General features: G+C 38.3%; 1 protein-coding gene across 1 annotated transcript in view; it reads left to right on the plus strand.

Annotated features, from left to right (window-relative positions):
- plxna2 (plexin A2) overlaps positions 1-23039 on the plus strand; it is a 277277-nt gene that overhangs the window by 193972 nt on the left and 60266 nt on the right. The window contains exons 13-17 of the mRNA XM_047362018.1: positions 4667-4818; positions 12027-12144; positions 16230-16366; positions 17937-18104; positions 19838-19931. Coding sequence (XP_047217974.1) covers positions 4667-4818; positions 12027-12144; positions 16230-16366; positions 17937-18104; positions 19838-19931 — 669 coding nt within the window. The remainder of the gene's footprint in view (positions 1-4666; positions 4819-12026; positions 12145-16229; positions 16367-17936; positions 18105-19837; positions 19932-23039) is intronic.

Raw genomic sequence — 23039 nt, forward strand, 5'->3', positions numbered from 1 at the left:
ACAATGAGATTAGCTGCAAGCTTCTAAGATGTGTCAAATTTAATTTTCTTTCTAAATCTAAATATAGTGAGAACGGAGAGGGTCATGCGGCTGCTGGTGGAGATTGTCTGGCTCTTTGAACCAATGTTTTTCAAAAAACAACAACACAGAAAAAAGATGTAATATTCAAATTTTAATAGATGTGATGGCTAAATGTTATTGCTGAATCGTCTTGAAGAATTCAGCAGTTGTATTGGTAATGACATGCCAGGCGTGCATGGCCTGAAGGCACTTGCTCTGCATATTGAGTTTAGCAATGGCTGCATCAGCACATCTTTTCCTACTATTACCTTAGCTGAATATGTCAAGAATACACTGACAGACAACCTCAGGCTGTTCACATCACAAGGTCGTGTCTCCTTCCTTCCAGCTTATATGTATAGCTTCCTAAAAAAGTATTTATTTTATAGTAATTTCTTCCTTGAAGATTTGAAAGAGTCTGATTTTAATTTTGTCAATCTCACCGCATTATGCTTTTGGCAAAACACTATGGAGTGTCAAAGGGAACGGGAGGCCAATAGTCTGATCCCCTGTGCTCAAAGGAGATAGATTGGACTAGAGAAAGGGCACTAATAGGAAGCTGGGAGAGCAGCGTGTAAGCAGGCTTGCTGTTTGTTGGGAATTACTCTCCATTGACAGAGTGACAATGCCACACAAGCAGCAGCAGTGCTGGTAAAAGGATTACACAGGGAGCGTGGAATGGCAGCACTGGGTAGGAAAAGAGGGAATAAGGGCAGCCGGGTGCGCATGCATGTCCAACAAGGCTTCCTATGGTAGCCTGCATGGTGAGACAAACATGTACGTTGGTGTTTAGAGGAGGAAGTCACATGTTACCTCGCCTCAGGTACAGTGCCTTGCAAAAGAATTCACACACCTTGAACTTTCCCACATTTGGTCACAAAACAGACATAAAATTCAGTGTATGTTGTTGAGATTTGTACTCTTATACCTCTAAATAATATCCAGTGCAACAAAAAGATTTAAGAAGTCAACTGATCATTAAATTAAACCTCATGGGTTTGTCAGAGAACATTTGTGAACAAACCACAGCATGAAGACCAAGGAACACGGCTGACAGGTCAGGGATAAAATGTCTGGACATTTAATAGAAGGCTTTGATTTTAAATATCAAGCTTTGAAGATCTCTCTAAACCCTGTTCAGTTTATTGACTAAAAAAGGAAAGAGCATGTCACAACTTCAAACTTACTAAAACATGACTGTCCACCTAAGCTGACAAGCTGGGCAAGAAGAACATTAATCAGAGAAGCAGCCTAGAGGCTCATGGTAACATGCTGTAGAAATCCACAGCTTAGATGGAAGAATTTATTGACAAGACAGCTACTAATCATACACTCTACATCTTTATGACTTTAAGGAAGTCATTGTTGTTACAAATCCACAAAAGGTCCAATTTGTTGTTTGCCACTAACCATGCAGGGGATACAGCAAACATGGTGAAAAAGGTGCTTAGGTCAAATGACACCTACATGTAATTATTTGACTACATGTCAGATGCATGTAGTAGAAAACCAATACCACTTAGCAGCCTGAACACACAGTCCCCACAGTTAAACATGGTGGTGGCCGTTTTATGTTGTGGGATGCTTTTTTCAGAAGGGACAGGGAAACTGATCAGAGTTAATGGGACTTGGTGGAGATCAATTCAAAGCAATTCTGGAAAAAGTCCTTAGACTTTTGAAAAGGTTCACTTTCTGTTAGGAGAATGATTTTAAACATATTGGATAGTCAGAGCTGAAATAGGATAGTATATATTAAAATACATGCATGTGTTAGAATGGCCCAGTCAAGTCTGGAATTAATTCCTACTGAAAATCTTGAAATTCAAAAGTAAAAATTGGCTGTCTACAAACAATCCAATCTGACTGAGCTTGAGATTTTTTGCAAGCTTTTTAAAAATTAATGAGCAACACTGGTAGAGATATATTACAAAAGGACTTATAGCTGTAACTGCAGAGAAAGGTAGTTCAACAATGTATTGACACAGGACTCTTCAATACAGATTGATGCCACATTTTTCAGATAAGCCCATATAATTGTACTTTTATGTCACCATGATGCAGTACTTTTGTTCTATCACAAACAACCCTAATAAAATGTAATAAAATGTGTTGTTGATGGATAAAATGCGAAAAGATCCAGCTAACAAAAAAGTTGTTGGTAAAATTACAGTAAACTACTGTATCATTAAATCCTTACAACAAAAAACTAAACAATATTCAGTATGAATATGTATGTATCTATGTTTAGATATACAGTGAGGATTGCAGCTAAGGAGAGGTTGTTTTTTGCAGTTAGATATAACTAGTTTGGGACATCAAAATACAGGGAAACCTTTCCAAAGTTGAGATAATATTTTTAAGTCCAACACACCCTTGAATTTTTCAGGTGTCTGATCAGGCCTTTAAGGATTCATACATCTCCAAAGCAAGAAATCCTGCAGACAAATGTGTTGTTGTATAACATACAACCTACACTAAAATGCAATAAAATGTGTTATTGATGGATAAAATGCAAAAAGATCCAAATAACACTTTAGGTACGGTAGATAAGGTGATAATAAAGAAATGCTAAAATGATGCTGCTGAAGAGATTATCTACAGCATATAATTTCAATACATTACTTCCTGTTTTTAAAGGGAATTAGAATCAGGTTTATAGGCAATAAAAACAGAGTCTCGTGTAAGGAAAGGATCCATTATAGATTTAGCCCCTTTGTGTAAATAAGAAATGCCAAGACAAAGATCCTTGCAGCCTGGAGACACTGGTGGCATGCGTCTTTGAAGCGGTTGATTTTCTGTGGTCCCGATGAATCAGGCTCTGTCTGCCAATGGGGAGCTCAGTCAAATGGGTTTCATGCATGGATTACACTTCCTGTGCTTATTCCACGACAGGCTCTATTTCATCCTCGAGGGTAGGAAAAAGGAGGTACCTCAAGCTTTTAGCATGCCCATCTGTGATATAGCAACACCATCTCCGCCTCACCTGTCACCCATCTTGGCTTATGGGACAGAACAGAGTGGGATCAGTAACCTACCACCACCACCCAACCCTACCCCCAGCGTGCATTCTGTTTTCTCTATTTCACTCCTTCTGTCTCTGGCCACTACAATGCTTGCGTAACCATCACTAAGTCTGTTCAAATAGATGACATGGATATATTTAGCTATTATGTTTCTCACCCGTTCTATACTCTGCATGCCCAAGCATTACTAAAAGATTCATGTATTCAGACCCCTCGGGCAGTGCAGTGACACACTTACTTTACATCCAGAGCAATTAATGTCCGCTGAATCTAGATTACAAAGCTGGCGTCCTACAGGGAAGCTGCAAAGCTCTAGTGGGTGTACCAGGCTGAGTGGGGTGTGTGCAAAGCACATCAGTGACTGGGTAAAACTATGTGTTGGTTTTTGTTTTTGGATGAGTGGCCAGTAATAACATATTGATTGCTTACATTGCACTACCGGCTACATACAGCCAAGTGACCTCAACTCCCTACTGCCCTCCTCTTTTTTAGATTGTCCTTTGTTTACAATTCCCCTGTCCACCAAACAGTATTTCAAATTTCTTGCTTTTTTCTTTATCTTGCTCTTATTTGTTACATCACTTTTTTTGTTTAAAGGGCTGGATGAGAGCCAGATTGAATCCTCAATGTGGCTTTGCAGCACAGAAGGCACTTTGCCACACTGTGCAAGGTCATGCTGGGAAGCCATATTGCAGTTTATGAGTAGGTGGTCTGCACCAACCATTAATATTGCTTCTCGTTAGATTAGCCATTAATGACAACAGCAGTAGATGCTGGTCAAGCAGTTATCCAGGGTGTTGTTAATCCCTTTAATTTCTTTGTGAATTTAATTTTATTTAATTGGTGTCTGACAAAGAAGACAAGGAAATCTCAACAACTGGTTGTTTTTGAGTGGCGGTTATAGCGAGATGTGGGTGGTATCAATAAATAAAAAAGTGGGATGGTACTAATATATCTTTATTTTTAAGGAACCTCCAAAAACTCATTTTGGTCAGAAATACTTTGTCTATCAAACTAGCACCCTTTGGAGAGATTTAAAAGCTCTGTGGCAAGTCAACTCTGCCTCCAATTAACCTCAGGTATGAATGGCCGCTTATAGCAAAGACTACTATTTCAAAATCTAAAATTCTGGCAGCGGTTCTGACCAACACTGTAATTCTAAAGTGTGTGAGCATCTATACAGCATTGTTTCCAAACATCTGTCCACAAGACACCCTATATTAGGGAGCTTTCTAATGATTGCATATATGACTTTTCTATTTACTAAATAATTGTTTGCATGCATATACTCCTCTTATTTGGAATGAGTTTCATCTGGCCAGATTGATATAGGACAAATAGAGAAGACGCTTGTGTCTATAACCAGAAGACTAACAATCCTGTCGTGTCACCATATTGTAAAGAGTAGGCTGATTTCAGTGTCATCTTGGCACAGTGATTCACCTTAGGCCCTGACATTCTGTACTTAAAGAAATAGGGTGAACTTATGCAACAAATTAAGTATTTACACAGTATTCTATAATATGTTGGCTATTCAAAACAAGGCACACGTTTTTTGACAAGTTGCTTTTTGTTTCCTTCAGGTGACTCCAGTGGCTGGACCCCCAGAGGGAGGCACTCGGGTGACTATCTACGGTACAAACCTTGGTCTCGCTTTCTCAGACATGGTGGACAATGTGGAGGTGGCAGGAGTCAGATGCACCCCTGTGGAGGAAGGCTACATCATTGCTGAACAGTAAGTCATACTTAGGTAATCAGCTTATTACTTTTAACTTTAAGTCTCAAGGCATTATATCAGACAAACAGATCCAATGTATAAACTATATATATTTAAGGGCATGTAGTGACTGTTGAATCGGCCTTTGTTATCAGCCGCTGATTAATTTACAATATTATCTTGTTTTGTTCCCAACTTTTCTCATTGCAATTTAATGTAAGCTCTTTTTTTTTTACTTAAAAGGTATTTAACTATGTAGTGGAAGAACAAAGTTTCAACAATTAATAGGAAAAATAGCCCAGATTTAATCATCATTATTAAATAGAATAAATGCATTATTAAAGAAACAGTGGAGTTAAATGCTGTTCTCTTACTGAAATATCCTGTTCCCTCATTAGTGAAAATGCAGATTTCTCTTTATCACACTTTGGTTTCTCAGTGCTTCATTCTTCACTCAGACTGTTTTTTGAAATAAGTTTTTTGATTTTGGTTGTCATCAGCCTTTCTCCTAAAATCTGGGTTACATGGTGTAGTGTTTCATGTCCAAATAAAACCTTTTAGCTTTCTACTTTCAGCTGTCAGACACAACAGAAAAATAGATCTCTATTTATTTCTTGCCCTTCCCTATAACTCCAACATCAAGGTGTTCAATCTCATATTTCTAAGTTTACTGTTTTCACCTCATTTTGTCCTAATTTCTCAATAGCTTTTTAACCGTTGAAAACCAGCAAACACAGCAACAGACTCAACATGTGTCATTATCACCTTTTTATGCCAAGAAACACTTTTCTCTATTGAAGAAATAAACTTTTCCTGCACCGCTCATTGTGTTCCAGTTGACCACACACAGGGCGCTGGACAAGCTCATCGTGATTGCATGTTATCCTGTCACTTAAAACACATCCAGGCTGCAACATTGAAAGGTCCTGCTTGTGAAAAAAAAAGAAAAACTAGCATGAAGAATCTCATATACTTCTCCTTATACTTTGGAGACCCCTGTTCTAAAGAGTGCCCCATTTCATTCAGCTGCAAAGTATCTATTAAAATCAAGCTGAAAATCTACTGATTGTGGTCAAAAGTAGAATTCTCGGTGCATATTTACTTTTTGTATAGTCCATGTTTTGTTGAGTTTTGCAATTCTGTCTATTTTCTTTATTTTAAAAAATCAGAGGCCCTATATAAACCAATATATAGATGGTAATTTAAATAAACACCACAGTTGTGTATATCACAAACACAAAAATGTTAAGGTTATTGGAATTTCTTGAAATACCACATATTCAATTGATTAGGTGTCTCTTTATAATTTTCTTTTCAAAGAAAAAAAAACTATCACCATGGTGTGTGTGCTTGCGTGGCATTACTCCTACTTGAGGCAATTAGAGAACAATATTATATTAAACCATTTGTCCATGGAAGGAGTCAGCAACCTTGAATATTGAATATTTTTAGGTTCCATAACACAGTACCATAATATTAAAATCATTTTTAAAAGTGACTGTTAACAGTCATACAGCACATCTAGCCTGCAGTTTTTAAAAATGATTTATTGTCTAGAACAGCTAAGAAATGAATTGATATGTGCGCATTGAGACTACGCCATTTTTCCTTTAATGAAGACTGGAGCTGGTCCAAGCAGTCTGTTCCTGAGTTTGCCGTTAGACCCCTGCAGGACACTAACCCATTTCTCTCAATGTTTCTAATCCAGTCAGCTACAATCCCACAACAGCTGTGTGTGTTTACTTGTGTTTACTTCCCTAATTGTCCCATGCTGAGTGTACATCACATTAAATCCTGTCCCACTCACCCTGAACTAATGAAACATGGCCCACGCCTCACAACTCACCCATCATCTTGCTCCCGGCTAGACATGCAGATGTTTATTGACTTAGAGACCAAGTGCCTTGTGGTTGTTTAATGTCTTCAGGTATTTCAGACTTCACAAGGGATACAGAAGGACACATATTGCTTAAATAAAAATGTTAATGTATGTAGGAATGTTCACATTAGAAATATGTTGAGTTGCCTTTAGTTTTCTAGGTTTTTTGCAATTTTTTGAAAGATGCTCTTGCTTTCGGTGGAAGACACACGCGTTTTCTGTCCCTGCCGATCCCTGCTTCTGCTTTTTGTCTGTATTTTTCTCAGAGCCTCGCTTTGCATATCCTCCAAACTTTTAAATTATAGATTTGGTCAGCTGGATTCTCAACGTAATTGATCAATTTTTTTCGATGGGAAGACAGGGTAAAGGAGACCCTCTTGTCCAGGCGGGACGTTCTTCTCTGGAAACACAATGGATTCTTGGCAGCAGTGGAAGATTGTGTGCCTGACTACGACGCCAGTCGAGGACGTAGAAGATGTGTGCATATTTGCACTTTTGATAACAGGATTTCTGCTTTTTGGAGTTGGTGGTTACCTGGCTGATCGAGTGATTCGGCGGCTGTTCAAAGCATTCCAAAGCTGCCTGCGATGTTAGATGGAGTCTGTAGAGCGATCAACACTCAGACTGAAATGTTAAGAGAGCAGAATCGCAAGCTGGACACGATTCTTGAACAGAATCGCAGCCTGGCAGCGGTTGGACTCAGAGGTTAAAGGATATAATCTTGGAGAAGTTGTACGCTCAAGATCTGCGGAAAGTACCAGAAATTTGGCTATTTGGATTCACAATTGAGACAAACCAGTAAAACTCTTAAGGTAGTTGGAAATTCACAACTGCCTGAACCACAACATTTATTGTTTTTCTAAATCTGGCTCCCCAATGTGGCCTTGGCAACTTCTGCTAACTGGCTATCGACAAAATATATCCTGGATGTTATATAAACATGACGCTCTTCCCCAGCACTCCCCTACCAGGTGTGTATTGATAGGACTATGCGGCCGATTGATAAAACTTCCACCTCTCTTCTCAAGGACAATGGCGCTTCTATCAGTGTTGACAGTCTAATTCTTGCAAACACACTCAGACTTACATTCGCACCCTCAAGATTCCACCTTACCTTTGCTAAATCTTTACTTATGTGTGTGTTGCTTACTCCTTGCTTACCCCAGCTGAGGTTTTTTGTATGATTTTTTTTTTCCTTCTATCTTACTTTATCTAAATGTGTGATTTCATTACTTTTCATAGATTTTCAGATTTCTCAGAAGGATTACCAGCAAAAGCCAATTATTATTAGTATTTCATTGCTTTTTCATTGATTTTAATTTTATCAGAAGGATTACCAGCAAAAACCAAATATTAATTTGGACTCTTACACCAATGACCCAGCTTTCTTAATTAGACTACAATGGACTGTTATTACTTCGTTCAACTTCAGTACCAGTAAAAGCAATATATTATTAGCACCTGAAAATGTGGATTAAAGCTGTTTTGTACCATTGACTCAGCTTCCCTAGTTAGAATTCAGTGGAATGATGAGACTATTAGATTTCTCAGAAGGATTCATAGATTTTTAGATTTCCTAGAAGGATTGTAGTATCATTTGATTTGTTTTTCTGTGTCTGTATCTGTGTTTATTTTCTTTGTGATTGTATTGTAATTGTATGTACAACGATTTGAGTGTCTCGTTACTGAAAAGCGCTATATAAATAAACTTACCTTACCTTTAGAGAAGACACTAAATGCTCGAATTTCAGTTATCAAAGTTTGAAAATGATCCAGTAGTGATCCAGTCTGAAATTGAAATAGGAATGAAACTTCAAACACCATCCCAACCACTGGTAGAGATGTGTAAGAAGTGTTAGGATAACCTGATAATTTATTGCCAAACACCATTTCACACTGAAAAACCAATATTAAATTTGAGTACAGTCATCCAGCAAACAATTTAACTTATCTGGGCTTTTTTGTTTCTATTAGTTTCTTAATGGCAAGCCTAACAACATTCAAATAAATGTCACAACGTGATTTTTCATTTGAACTTTAATAAATGGATCAGTCTGTATAGTAAAAGTATGACCCGATACAGATATTGATTTCTCTTATTTACTCTTCAAAATGGAAAACACAAGAAACAATGCTATTCAAATGAGGATATGAGGTGACCTTAAAAAATTAGGAAATGGCTACATAAATTTAGTTCCTCTTCTAAAACCGACAGAGAAACAATTTCAAAGTTTAAAAGAATTTTGAAGAAGACATGAAGGTTTTTACTGCATATTTTGGTGAAATAAGACTAAGATTGAGTTTCTTATGGAGGAATATGTGGAAAAGCATCTCAAGCTAACTATAGTGGAGAATCAGTGATGCCGTGGGCCTAAATCTCCTCCATAGGCCCTGCAAACCTAGTTAGAGTGCATGACATTATGGAATCTTTGAAATGCTGGAATATTTTAAACAAATAATTGGTGATCTGTTCCAGAATGATGAAAATTGGTCATTATAATGTCTCTTAATAAAGATCCAAAACATTTGGCCAAATCAAGCTTCTTCTATAGCCACCACAGTCCCTGGACCTAACTCCTATAGAGCGCCTGTGAGGTGCCCTGAATAGCAGATTACATAAAACAGGAGCCTTGACTATGGATTATCTGGATAGATGTTGCAAAGTGGTATGGTCAAAGACCCCTCATTTTGTATGGTCCAACCATGTCCAATGTCATTGGAGAAGACTTTACTGTCCTATTGGCAAAAGAGTTTGTTAAACCTTATATTTCTTTCCCCCCAAAAAAACTGGATTCAAATTAATAGTCCGATTTTTGCAAATTGTTTAGTGTAAAATTTTGTTTCTTCACTTAAATGTCAGGGATTTTCATACATCTTTACTTTGGTTACATTGTCGTTAAATGTCAAGGGCAATGTGAACACTTTTAGAATGTTCAAAGTAGAGCAAATACTCCTGTCAGATTTTTTTTGTGTGTGTGAGGTGAAATTGCAGAACCCACTCTCTTTAGCAGCCACTTAAAGTAATTTATAATCATTTATATGACATAATGTCATGCCGTACTGTGAGAATGAGATAACACACATGCAGCTGACTGAATGAACACACAACCATACATACAGGCTCTCAGAGGAGCCTTTAACCCTAATTCTTCCCTTGGCCTACTTCTACCCCTAGAATGCGAGCAGCGAACCACTAAACTATGGCTTCAACTCCAGTGTTATGGTACTGTAGAAAATAAATGACACTTATAAATTTCTACAAGTTCTTCAAATTTTTTGGTTATTTCATATATTAATACAAGAATGTATATGTGGTCAATTTTTAAATATATAGCACCTTGTAAAGAGCAGCATGTCTGTGGCTTGAAGCTGTACACTGGCCAGCTGTGATTAAAATTCACATTGTGCCACTTGGCTTTAGGGGACAATTTATTGGCAGCACACCGATCTGACAGCACTTTAATCTAAATGGGGACAGGCAGGGAAATTCACTTGGCTTATGTGGAGTACATAAAAAATGACAGATTTTGAAGTAATAATGAAACCCATACGTTCTTTAGTGCAATGCTGAAAGAATTGGGTTGATGTGTTAAATGTTGCTGGATTTTCATCTCTGGAGTTCTGGGGATCATAACTGCTTAATTTTAAGCATCTTCTAATTTAACTGTTGGTGTTTGTTTCTTTGTGTATTCCAGTCAGCAGGCTTTCTATGACGACCTGGACAAAAAAGAAAAAAATAACATACATATTTATGTTTCCTTTATGTTACTAATTCAAAGAAGTGGGTAAAAGCCACTTTTACTTTGAAGAAAACTCCTATCTGTGTTTTTAGCAGTCAGATTTTTTTATGAGAAATAATTATCTTCTGCTACATATATCTAAGATGCCAAATTAAATGCTCCTTAGGAAGATTTTTCCTTTTCATCTCAATATAATCGGGGAAATGAAGTCAGATGTTTTTCAAAACATATTTTCAGAAATCTACAGCTTGACAAAGAGGTGAGAAAGTGAGGGAATCTCTGAGCCTCTGAGGCCTGGCAGGTTGAAAAATAATCTCTTTTAGCCACTTTCCACCACGTGGTTTGACCTACAGCACAGAACTCCCACAGTCATTTGTTTTAATTCAGATAATCGGCACTGGAGAAACAATACATCTGTTGTGCTTCATCAGCTCCACCCCTACCTAGCCCTGCCATCTGCCTCGCCACACACACTGTCTCTCTTTGCAAACTGTGATTTGCTCCTTGTTCTTTATTACTGCCTGGCACCAGCAATCGATAGAGATGCTCACTTTATTATGTCATTTGATCTAGTCACTTGCTGTGCTGATTGTCACCTGATCACACGCTATGATAGAGCGGTATTGATCCTAATGCATGATTTGCATTAAAGTCGCTCCACGACCATGACAGCAGCGCTGCTTGAGGCCAGGCTGTTGGTGGGCAAATGTACTTCAATCAGATTGGAGTTCTGTTGGAGTGCCACAGGAGGAGGCGTTGGTGTAATTTATAGTGTCATCAAGGGGGTCCTAGTCAATACCTGGATGTGTCCCTGTAATGAAATGCACGAAACAATGAAAGAAGATTGCAATTAGACTAGAAAATAAATCAATATCAAGTAGAGAACTGTTTTGATTAGTTTCTCAAAACTTTTATCAACCATGCAAACAGAAAAGCGACATTTAGAGTCCAGTTCAATCCAGTGCAGATGGAACTTTAAAGTGTGTCGCAAAAGTATTGACATACCTTGAATGTTTTTTTCACATTTTGTTAGTTTGGAACCAAACGCGTGTGTATTGTATTGGGATTTTATGTGATGTAGTTGTTTTAGATTCTTATCAAGTAGTAGGAAAACAAACCAGGTTTTATTTTTTTTCCCGTATAAAACCTGAAATATGTGGTAAATGATGGATTGAACAGTACTGTGTCGAAAGCTTTGGGTTTTGTATAACCTAACCCCACTTTAAATGTTTTGGTCTTTATGATTATTTGCTCACTAATATTCTCTAATTAACCTCTGAGGCATTTATGGAGCAGCTATGTATACATTTACTAATTTGGTGACTTCTAAAGGCAGTTATTTACACTGTATTTTATTTAGGTTTATCAGAGTACATGGGGCTAAATACAAAATTTTAGATTTTTAATTGTAAAAAATCTTGAAAACCATGTGTCATATTCCAGAACTTTGTGGTGGTTTTAACGTGAGAAAATGTGGAAAGATTAAGGGTTATGAATACTTTTAGATGGCCCTTTATGCATGTAAGGTTTTTTAGTACCAATCTGTCATTTTAAACTTTGATCAGAGGGGTTTCTTAATCCTATGTTTGATGTTTTGTTTTTTGTAGGATTGTGTGCGAGATGTCTGCAGCTCCGGCAGACAGTAGACCTGGCCCGGTCCAGCTGTGCGTGGGTGAATGCAGACCAGAACTGAAGGCTCGCTCCTCTCAGCTCTACTCCTTTGTGGTATGTCTACATTTACACTATACAGCTTTTCTGTCCAACAGAAATAATTCTGTTGGGCAGAAAAAAATGCATGTTTGCACTACAGTCAACAGAGGTCCAACAAAGCAGCTGCATATGAAATTACTGTACAAATTTATTCAGTTGAGAGAAAGGGGATTTCGTCTTGCAAATTAACTGTTTAGGGGCCTCAGGCAAATAAGGATTTTTGAATTGCCATGCCAACCACCAGTGTAATTAGGCAGCTCATTGTAACTTATAAAAGTTAGTTTTGAAATATCATTCATTGATTGACAGCAAAAGGTTTACAGGAGGTCCTCATTAGAATTCTGTGCTGGCCCATGGTTGGTGATGCTCCTGCTCTTTATTTATGATCAAAATGGGAGGTTAATATCACCTCCATAAATATTTTTCATAAGACTTCTTTCACATTTCTCCTGGATCACAAGTCAATTTGCTTCCACATCCCACCAGCTAAGCTACAGCATTACTCGGTAAATATTAATAAAACATTGTAGCATATCTTAGAAGTGTGGTTTTACAGAAGAAAAAGTTGTTCAGGGATCATGGGGCTCTTTTTACCTGTTTTATACTGAAAGCAACAAAAACATAAATCTGTAACTTGTTAAGTTGTTTGCTGAATGAATGCAAATGAAAGGATTTTTCTAGTCTTAGCTGATCTGATTCTTTATAAATATGTAAAGAAGTCTTATGTTACATTATCCTGTTAAATATATGCATTTGGAATTGAAAATATTAGATGCTCGACAGTTTATGTTAGCATACTATTCTTCCTTTTTTGTGCACCAGGCCCACGCTTGTAAGCACATGCACTCTGTCCTCAAAGTAATTTTTGGGTTGTGAGATTTTGCATTATTTGCAATAATAACAAATTAATGCTACTTAGAGACCTAAGTTTAAATTTACCCCCTTGCATATATGGTATCCTTAAAAATGTCCAAGGAACATGATCACACACCACCACAGATGCTGGGTTTGACTTTTATGCTGACAACATTCCTCATTGTCTTCCACTTCCACTTCCACTGGCCCCGATCTCTTTTTTTCCTAAAACAAGCTGCTCCACTGTCTTTCTCACCATATGTCATATCAAGTCCTTCTGTCCTGAGAACACGAGCACAAGAAATTTCTTAGTAGATCCATGGTCCTTTCATACATAAAACAGTTTCAGGATCCATTTGGATGGAATTGCTGATTGCTTTGTGTGACATGGGATTTGCAAAGGCACTCTGGATCATATTTAGCTGTGCTTATAAACGTGACAAAACTGTTTCCCATGCAGTGCCGCCTGAGGACCTTTTGTAAAGTTGTAAAACTTCTGAACTTTTCTACATTTTGTTGAGTTACTGCCAATTGCTTCACAATATTTTATTGTGATTTTATGTGATAGACCAACACACAGTAGTGTGTAATTGTGTATGAAAGGTAATGACTCATGGTTTTCAAATGTATTCTAAAATCTGGAAGTCTGACCTATGTGGCATGCATTACTTCTTAGCTCCCCCTGAGTCAAAACTTTGTAGAACTAACTACCTTTTGCAACAATTACAGCTTACAAGTCTGTTAGGGTTTGTCTCTGTCAGCTTTGCATATCTGGAGACTGAATCTTTTGACTGCTCTTCTTTGCAAAACAGTTGTAGCTCATTTGGAGTAGATACAAAAAAATCCCCACAGCATGGTGCAACCATGTTTCAGACTGGGTATATGTTCAGGGTCATGCGCAGTATTAGTTCTCTGTCATAGTGGCCAAAAAAAGACTAAAAGTTCAAGTCGTGTCTGATCTAAACAAATGACCTTAAGGGTGGTGGGATGGGTTGTTAGCCTTGGGTGGGAATAGGCATTGTTTGGATCAGAGTGGTTCTGATTCAGATTCTAGTTCCGTTTCCTGACAGTTCTCGGCTCCAATTCTGCCTGGAGGAGGGGTCAGAGGGGTCTACAGGGTTTGAGCGGGCTGGCTGCCCATCAAATGTGGGGCCTATTTCCTCCCCGCCAACTGACTAACATCAATCAGGTCTTCTGATGGCTTTCTCCAAGCCACTCTTCTATAAAGACAAGATTTGTAGAGTGCATGGCTAGTAGCTATATACTTAATAGATTCTCCCACCTTAGGGCTATGAATACTTTTGCAAGGCACTGTAAACCTTCAGAAACAAGGAAGAAAGAATTTTAGAAATGTCCTCTATGCACTGTGATTTGTCATTTTGTACATCAAGGATACACATATATTTTTTAATTTTGCATTTATATTTTTAATTAATTCAAATAGACGTGTAGTAAACAAACACCCATTCCTGAATGGATCGAAAAAGATTTAGGTGAAATCCACTTTACCTGTCAAGCTGTGGTTCTTCGAGTAGACACCAAATGAAGACAGGCAGGCAGGCAGGCAGGAGCAGCTCGATTATTTAAAGAATTTAATTAATGAAAAGGAGACAAATACTTACCGCTTGGCATTAATAGATAAGAACATGGAGCATTAGCAAAGCAGGCATGGAAACAGGCTTAAAACAGGCACGGAATCCGTGACAGAGCCAGTAAAATCTAGCGGGGAGGCAGGGAGCTCAAATTGTGCAGCGCACAGGTGAGACATGGAGAGCAATTGGCATGGCACGGGTAGACTGTGGTGGGAGTGGCAACTTAAACATGAATGAGCTGAACAAAGATGCAAGGAAACAATCTAACCATAGGAAAAATTGTACAAATGGAACAGAACATGAACAATAATGATCATAGGCAAGACCTAAAAAAAATAAATGAAAACTAAATGAAAACCTAACCCCAAAGGAAAACAAAACCCAAACACCTTATTGTATTGTATTGCATAGAAGCAAGACACAGAGCAGATCAAGAGCTTTTTAAGGCCTTCCACTTGCTTTACATCTGTTTCCAAAATAAAATTTTGCTTAGTAATGACACTGAAAATGGTTTTATAGTTTACAGACTTCTTTGGAAACTTCCCAAAATGTCCCAAAAAAGGTTTTGTTGCTCCAACCTGATTTAATAGGTTGGTTGGTGTATGAGAGAGATAAATTGAAAGACCTTGCTAAAATGCAAATACAACTTTTCTGCCCTACATTCTGTCCAATTCACAGACATTTCTCTGCCACTTTCATCCCAGTCTCAACCTGCACCTAGCAAGTCATCTGCCATCCCATTTGCACTCACTCACACCTCCACAATTAGCTTTCCCGTAACAATTAACACTGTTCTGTAATTAGCAGTTGTTCTCAGAGCACCTGGTTAGATCCTCCATGCTGGCAGTCACCCATACTGTAACACACATTTCTGAGTTTCACCGGTGTGGACCTCTTGTGTCCCGTTTTCTATAATCTGTGATTCGACACATGAAGCTGTTGAATTCCTCTAAGGTTTTTCACAGAACCTAGAATTGCCACCACTCTCAATTCCCTGCTCAGCCAAAAAGAGAGCACAGGTTCACAGGAGGTTTTTTAGGCTTTCTTTGTAACATTACTCCTTACAGTATGTGTCCATGCAGGAAAAGGGTTAGGAGGACAGGCTGTTCATGAAGTAGGTTCAGAAACGAAGTTTTATGTTTGTTCAGGTAGAAACGTGTGTGTTTTTCTATAGCACGTGTTCCTGTGTAAGTGTGCGCCACTCTCATCTCCCATATGACGAGCTGTCTATGTGGATATTTCTCCATCTGTCTGTGTGATGGCAACTTAGCTGCCTGCTGCTGTAAACACTAGTTATTTTCAGAGCATCTTTAAAAAGCTTCACTCAGACACAACTCACCAATGCTCAACAAGCTGTAGTCGGATCCCTCAGGGATTCTAAGAGCTCCTGGTTTTATCCTCTTTTCTCCCACCAGCACTGTGCTCGGCTGCCATCGGCCTGGCAACATGAATAACTGTAATTTGCTTGGGATCTGTGATAATACATAAAGTTGTCAAGTGTTACCACAGGGATGCGTTTCTGTTTACTCTTGACAGTATCTATCCTTTAATCTGTCAGTTGGTGTCTTCCTTCTTTGCTTTTTTTCATGGCTTTAATTTGCTCCGTGGCCTGTTTTAACCACTGTCTTTCTTTGCATCTGTCTGTTTTTGTAGACTCCAACCATCACAGGCCTGTCCCCGAGCAGAGGTCCAGAATCTGGAGGTACTAAAGTCACCATAATGGGAGAAAACCTTGGTGCCGGCAGCAGTGTTAACGTTCAGTTTGGAAATCAGACGTGCGAATTCTTTGGGTAAGACTTCCCACTCACTCCCTTTAATGATATAGTTCTGATTTAATGGCCTAAAAGCCCTGTTACATACATAGCTATTATAAATTGTCATACAGTGCCAGTCAAATTTGGTGGCACCCCGAGTGTGTAAAAAGCCTTAAAATAATATTTTCTATAAATTTCATAATTTCACATAGAAAACTTCAGAAAAGGCCAACATTCAATGTGAGAGCATTTATTCAGTTGGACAAAGTCCCATAATTAGAGAAAAATGGTTTAACAAAATCAAAGATGGCACAGATTTCAACTTTCTTTAATACCCTATATCCTTCTAAAATAAACGTATCTAAAGTATTTTAGGTTATAGCTACTGTCCTTTTTTTCTTATTTAATGAGAGTTTCTAGGAACTTTAATTTATAATCCATCAGTCTTTTTTTCATCATGAGGGTGTAAATCCCTCTTGTATATAATATCTATAAATATATATAGCTAAATATATATTTTTATATAAAGATTTTTATTTAACAAAATTATGATTCTACCTTTACCCTGGAAATGAACCATAATTGGGATAAGGATCCAACACATAAGGCTAAATTAGCACAGAAATTGTTTACATGACAGAAATCAACCATCTTCCATTTTCATCTCAGTCACCAGACCTAATCAAATTGATGGTTGGATTTTTAAATAAAATATTTTAGTATGAGATTATGCTGCTGCAATGAAAGATTAATTTATTTTATTATTGTCTTTTTTACAATTTTTTAATGTGTTCCAATAAATGTGGTCAGTGCTGTACATGGCTTGTGGTGAGCAATTCAAAATAAAAAGTTTTTTTTTCTTCTTCTGTTGTCAGAAAATAGAGCAAATCTTAATCAAACCTTTGAATACTAGCTGCAAGAAAACCCTTTATTCATTCCCACCTACTTCACTTCTTCTCATTATCTTCCCATCGGTCTGTTTATGCCCCCCACACCCACCACCAGTTTTTATTTTCTCCCTCTCACACTTTCCTCCATCCCTCCACACCGTCCATGTTTTCATAACTCAGATACTCCCACATGCCCTCTTTTTTACGTTTCACTCCTGAAGGAGCCTATTTTAAGCCCTGCAACAGTAATGTCACTGTGATGTTGTAAGGCTGAGGAGTTAGGGCATTTTTAATGAGATATGGGGTTAATTGGTGGTTTGTGCTACTGCGTGGGAGGAAGAAGAGGATGGGGGCGTTGTGCCACAAGGTCCCCTCTCCTAATGAATTGAGACAGATTCAGAAGGTGTGCAGGTAGATAATGGAGTCCTGGGAAAGTAAGAGTACATGCAAGTGGATGCATTGGGTGCAGCTATGCTCACGCTGCTTTGTTATTCAGGTAATTACGCAGCAGGGCTGGTAGAACAAATTGCATAATATATTCAGTTGCTGTAGGTGGTGCCTTTTGCTCATGTAAATTGAATAATTTTCTTGGTAATGTAGCTTTTACCAGTGTGTCATTAGTTTATCGGATTTTCATCTAATCTCTGTTCTGATGTACCATGTCTTACATATTTGCTGTCTACTGATACAGATCTAAATGTTTGTTTGTTTTTAAGACGGACCATGAAGGAGATAGTCTGTTACTCGGCCCCATCTCTGTCCGGGGTCGGCTCGGTTCAGATCAGCGTGAGCGTGGATAATGCCCAAATCAGGGAGAGCCTCACCTTTGAGTACATAGAGGACCCCACTGTCCTGCGAATCGAACCGGACTGGAGCATCGCAAGGTGACCCAAATTACACTCCACATAAATTACCTTTATCCACAGCCTCCCTAACCGAGGCAAAGATTCCCTCTTCATCCAGATCTTTAGAGCCAGTCAGATCAGGTCAGCAACAGGAAGCAGACAGGAGTCAATACTGCACTTCCAATTACTGTTCGGGTTTCTTCCAATTAGTCTGGATCTGATAGAAAAGACCCAGAAGGAGTGGAGAGGATTGAGGTTGAGATTCAACTGTGAAATCAAGTGTTAACACATCTGTGGAATTCTTTTCTTTTGGGGTTTTAACATTACAGAAACTAAAGTAAGAAATGTACTCTTTGTTTAAAGAGTGCTTCAGTCAATACCTTCATATATGATTTGTGCTGTAGTACATTAATCTTAGCCTGAAAGCAGAGCACATACAGGGCTTTGTTAAAGTATCCCTACCCCTTGAACTTTTTCCCTGTCTTGTAACATTAAATGCTACAAACTTGTATGTATTTTAATGGGACTTATTGAGATTTTATGTGATAGATCAACACAAAGCAGTGAATGGTTGTGAAGTCAACGAAAAACGATACATGGTTTTCAACATTTTTCACAAATCAGCAAAATGCGGCATGTATTTTTATTCAGCCCCATGAGTCAACACTATGTGGAACCTCCATTTGTTGCAGTTAAAGCTGCAAGTCTTTTGTGGGATGTGTTAACCATCTTTGCACATATAGAGACTGAAATGTGGCCCATTCTATTACACATAAATAAGCTTTGATCTAAAACATCCTATTGTAGGCCTGTTCATATGTTTACAGTTGCCATGCTTGAAGGTTAACCTATGCCCCAGTCAAGTCTTTTGCAGTCTATGACAGATTTTCATCTAGACTGGCTCTGTGTTGATCTCCTTCCATCTTCCTATCAACCTTAAACCACCCGGTCCCTGTTAAAGAGAAAATAAATGCACAGCGTGCTGCCATCACCATGTCTCACTATGGGTTTGATGTGTTTAGATTATTGGACAATTTTACTTCTCCACTACACATATTATTTTCATGCCCAATAAAATGTTAAACACTGGATTTTATTTAGCAGTACCAAAGTAAAGGGGCCTGAATAAAAAGGTACACCACACTTTTCAGAACATTTTATTTGTAAAACCTATTGAAAACAATTTATCCTTTTTCATCGTCATTAAAATGATTCACTGCTTTGTGTTGGTCTGTCACATTAAAATCTCAAAAATTGAATTTCTAACGTTTTCTCAGCCTGTGCTATTGACTGTTATCTAAAATGTAGCAGGTGGTGTTCTATCAGTTCAGAATGAACACTTCCGCTTCATTTTTGCCTCTGTTATAAAACCCCAAACAGCCACTGCATCCTAAAATGCTTGAGCTGTCTTTGTATTTCAAACTCAAATCTGTGCCAGTTGATTGTAACGAGCTGAATTGGTCAAAATTCCTCTCTAATAATCCTCCACTCCAGAGGCCATTACCTCCCAAAACAAATTTAACAGTGGGATTTGATTTGATGCAATAATTTTCATCTGATAGGGAACATTTTGAAGAGGTACATCAAGGTTAGAGAGTTTAGTGAGAATTGTCTTTGAACTACTCAGTTGCTCTTTCAGCCTCTTTTCTCACTCTTCACACTTGCCTAAATTAAAAAAGCAAGATTATTTAGAAAGACTTGAACAATAGGATGTTTTAAACTTGTGAATATAAATGAGTCGGCTTGATTTTGTTCTTGCTTTTTTTACTCAGTGGCCACACCCCTTTGATGGTGACAGGGACCAATCTGGATGTGGTTCAGGAACCCAGAATCCGGGTGAAGTATGCTGGTCGAGAGTCTGTCAATGTAAGAGTCAGTAATTCTTAACCATGAACCGGTATGTGCAACAGAAAATGCTTACAGTATCTACTGGTGTGCATACTGTATTAAGGTGGAATGGTAAATTCATACCAGGTCCAAGTCGACACACAGAAAAGGCCAAGTGATGCTTAGCTTTGGAAAAGTGTGCCAGCTCTCAGTGGCCCCTCTAGCTCTCTTTGCTTCTTTGACTTCTGCTTCAGCTTAGGAAACAAGCATGCGAGTGATACAGCTGGCAGTGAGAGTGATCTGCATGCAGTATTCATTCAACACTTTTAATCCATCCATCCATTTTTTACCACTTATCTGGGTCAGGGTCGTTGAGGCGGCAGCGTAAGCACAGCTTCTCAAACCACCCCCCTTCTTTCATTCCTCTGGGAGTTCTTGGCATTCCAAAGCCAGTCAAGTGACATAATCTCTCCAGCATGTCCTCAGTGTGTCTCCTGGTTGCAAATGATTTTAACATAATACCTGGAAGGTGTCCAGGAGGCTTCACAGCTAGATGTGCAACCACCTTATCTTCTTTCTGTTAATCCAGCTGCACTCTTCTGGGAACTTTGATGATAACCTTTAGTAAATAATTACCAAATGAGACCCAAAACATGATCCAAACACAAAAAAGTTAAATGAACTTTGCATAACATGATCTTATTGCTTTTGTAGTAAACGTTATTCCTACTGCTGTATAAATAATAAAACATATTGATTATTAGTTATAATAATTTTATTTATAGAATTTCTTCAATGTTTTGTTTTTCATTCATAGACTTCTGGCAAAAATGTAGATTAGTAAACACCTGTTAATTTTAGCTGTAGTTTCGAAGTGTTGGTTGCACAGAATATCAGTCCTTCCTGCCATTCTGTAACACAAGTGTTCTGGGTGACGTCTAGGTTCTATGGTATGACTTTAATGCTTTTCGCAGTTAGAAACAGCTGAATTAGGCATGAGAAAAGTGAAACACTCTCCATTCACCCAGCTGACCAGCGGTAGGGGTAGTTCCCAAAAGCTTCATTGCCGCTTTAACTGCACACAACTTAGGTTCAAGCCCTATATTTTAAAAGCTAGCAAATTTGCGTATCAATCTGCACATTATACAACTATTCTGCATGGCGAAGTGCCAGAAGCACTGTTGCATCCCAACGAGAAGGTCCTTGTTTTGATATCCAGCCAGTGTGTGTTGCATTTTCTTTCTGTGCACATGTGGATTGTCTTTGACTAGTGTGGCTTTCCCCAATGCCTCCGCTCCACCCCCTTCCCTCCCTTAAAAAATCTTGTTAGTTAGCCATTCTGATTCTCTTCATTGTGAGTGTGTGCATGCCTGGTTGTCTGTTCTGTGGTTTTGTCTATACTAAAATGGGCAGTTTGCTAAACAGAAATCTTCTGCTCAGTTTGAACCTCTTGTCCACACGTAAACAGTGGAGTTTTGAAGAGATAACCCTTTTCATTAAAACAATTCTATTTGTGGTTTATACATATGAACTTGATATTTGGAGATTATTAGAAATGATGACATAGAGGCCCACCCTACCCACTCTCACCATCCATGCTGTGTTTTTGTGGGTCTGTTCCACGTTGTCCTAACTCAGGTTCCTTTAAATTCCAAATGTAAGATGACGAAGTTATTGTCTAACAGGAAAGGCCTCATAGGTTCAAAGAAAACAATATTGTCTTTGTTTAAATTTTGATGTAGTGATTGTGAACATTACTGCCATCATAAGTAATGCAGTGTTTTGGATCCAAATTTCACTGATCTTTTGGATGCAGATATTTTTCTAAACTGAGAAGAAAAATCTGTTTAAACACATGTTCAGTTGAGTCCCTGGGGCCTGTGTCCCTCTCGTGTTGTGATGGACTGGCAACTTTTCCAGATTATATCCCACCTTATGCCCACTAAACACTGGACATAGGCACCAGCCTCTGTGCAACCATACAAGGATTAAGCAGGTATAGAAAATGTATGATTAAATGCACTCTGCACCACAAGGGGCAAAACTATAACCCTTTGGAAATGACCATGTTGTATCCTTTCACCTGAATTTATAATTGTTTTAAGAGGAAGACCAGAATAGTTGTAAAAAGCAATACAGAATTAGGCTGAACATCCAACTTCACATAGAGAACCATTTTTTGAGCGTTAATAAATGTGAAATTAACCACAAGTCCAAAGAAATTTATTGAATGAACATTTATGTGCTTTACTGATTAGTTTTAAAACAGGGCAGAAATAAAATATATATATTTCTTCATGTGGAATTAAGAGACCAGACACTATTCAAAGCAACCTTGATTTCACTGCTCTAGTCTGTAACATTGTAGACCAAGCTATTAATGCACACCAACTCTTTACGACAATTTAAAAGCCTTTTAAGACACTGCAGTCAATCTTTTGCAGTGAAGGAGGTGGATGACAGCAGACAATGGGTGTAAGGTCAATCTGTCGGAGAATGTTGGAGGTGTCCATGTTTAGGGGCAAGGAGACTCTTAATAGCTTTCAACAGAAGATTAACTGTAGTCAGAAGCCTTTGGTCAGCATAAAGAGAACTTGAATAATCAAAGTCTTAGCTGCAGGAAATCGTTACAAATTACATTTGATCCCCAGTCCTGGGGGCCCTTGTTTAATTAAGAGGATGGGATCTCCTCTCTGTGGTTTGGGGTAAGTTGGGCAGAACAGAGAGAGAGGAGGATCAAACATTAAATTGGATACAAATAATGCTGTTGGCTTCTAGAGTTGGTTAAAATGCGGTGTGTATGACTTACTGTGCGTCCAACCCAGCAGTCCTGATGTTCACATGCTGCCAGGTATGCAGTGAGCTTTATATATCTGATCATTAAAAAAACACATTCTATATTGACCTGTTTGCTGCAGCATACCAACATGCAGGTACTGAAAGTGTTCTCTCATTACCCTCTTTTCTGAAGCAAACCAAATCTCATGGTTTATTTATAAACTTTGTGAGCAGGTTAGTACACATGCAAGCACATGTACACATAAATCGATTTATTACACCCTATTTTCTGCATTTCCAGCATCCTAACTCCTAACATTAACAGTCTAAAACCAATTGTGTTTGCCTTGGTCAGTATTTTCCTTTAAT

The sequence above is a fragment of the Girardinichthys multiradiatus genome, chromosome 1 (genome assembly GCF_021462225.1).
Source record: "Girardinichthys multiradiatus isolate DD_20200921_A chromosome 1, DD_fGirMul_XY1, whole genome shotgun sequence".
NCBI classification, from domain to species: Eukaryota; Metazoa; Chordata; class Actinopteri; order Cyprinodontiformes; family Goodeidae; genus Girardinichthys; species Girardinichthys multiradiatus.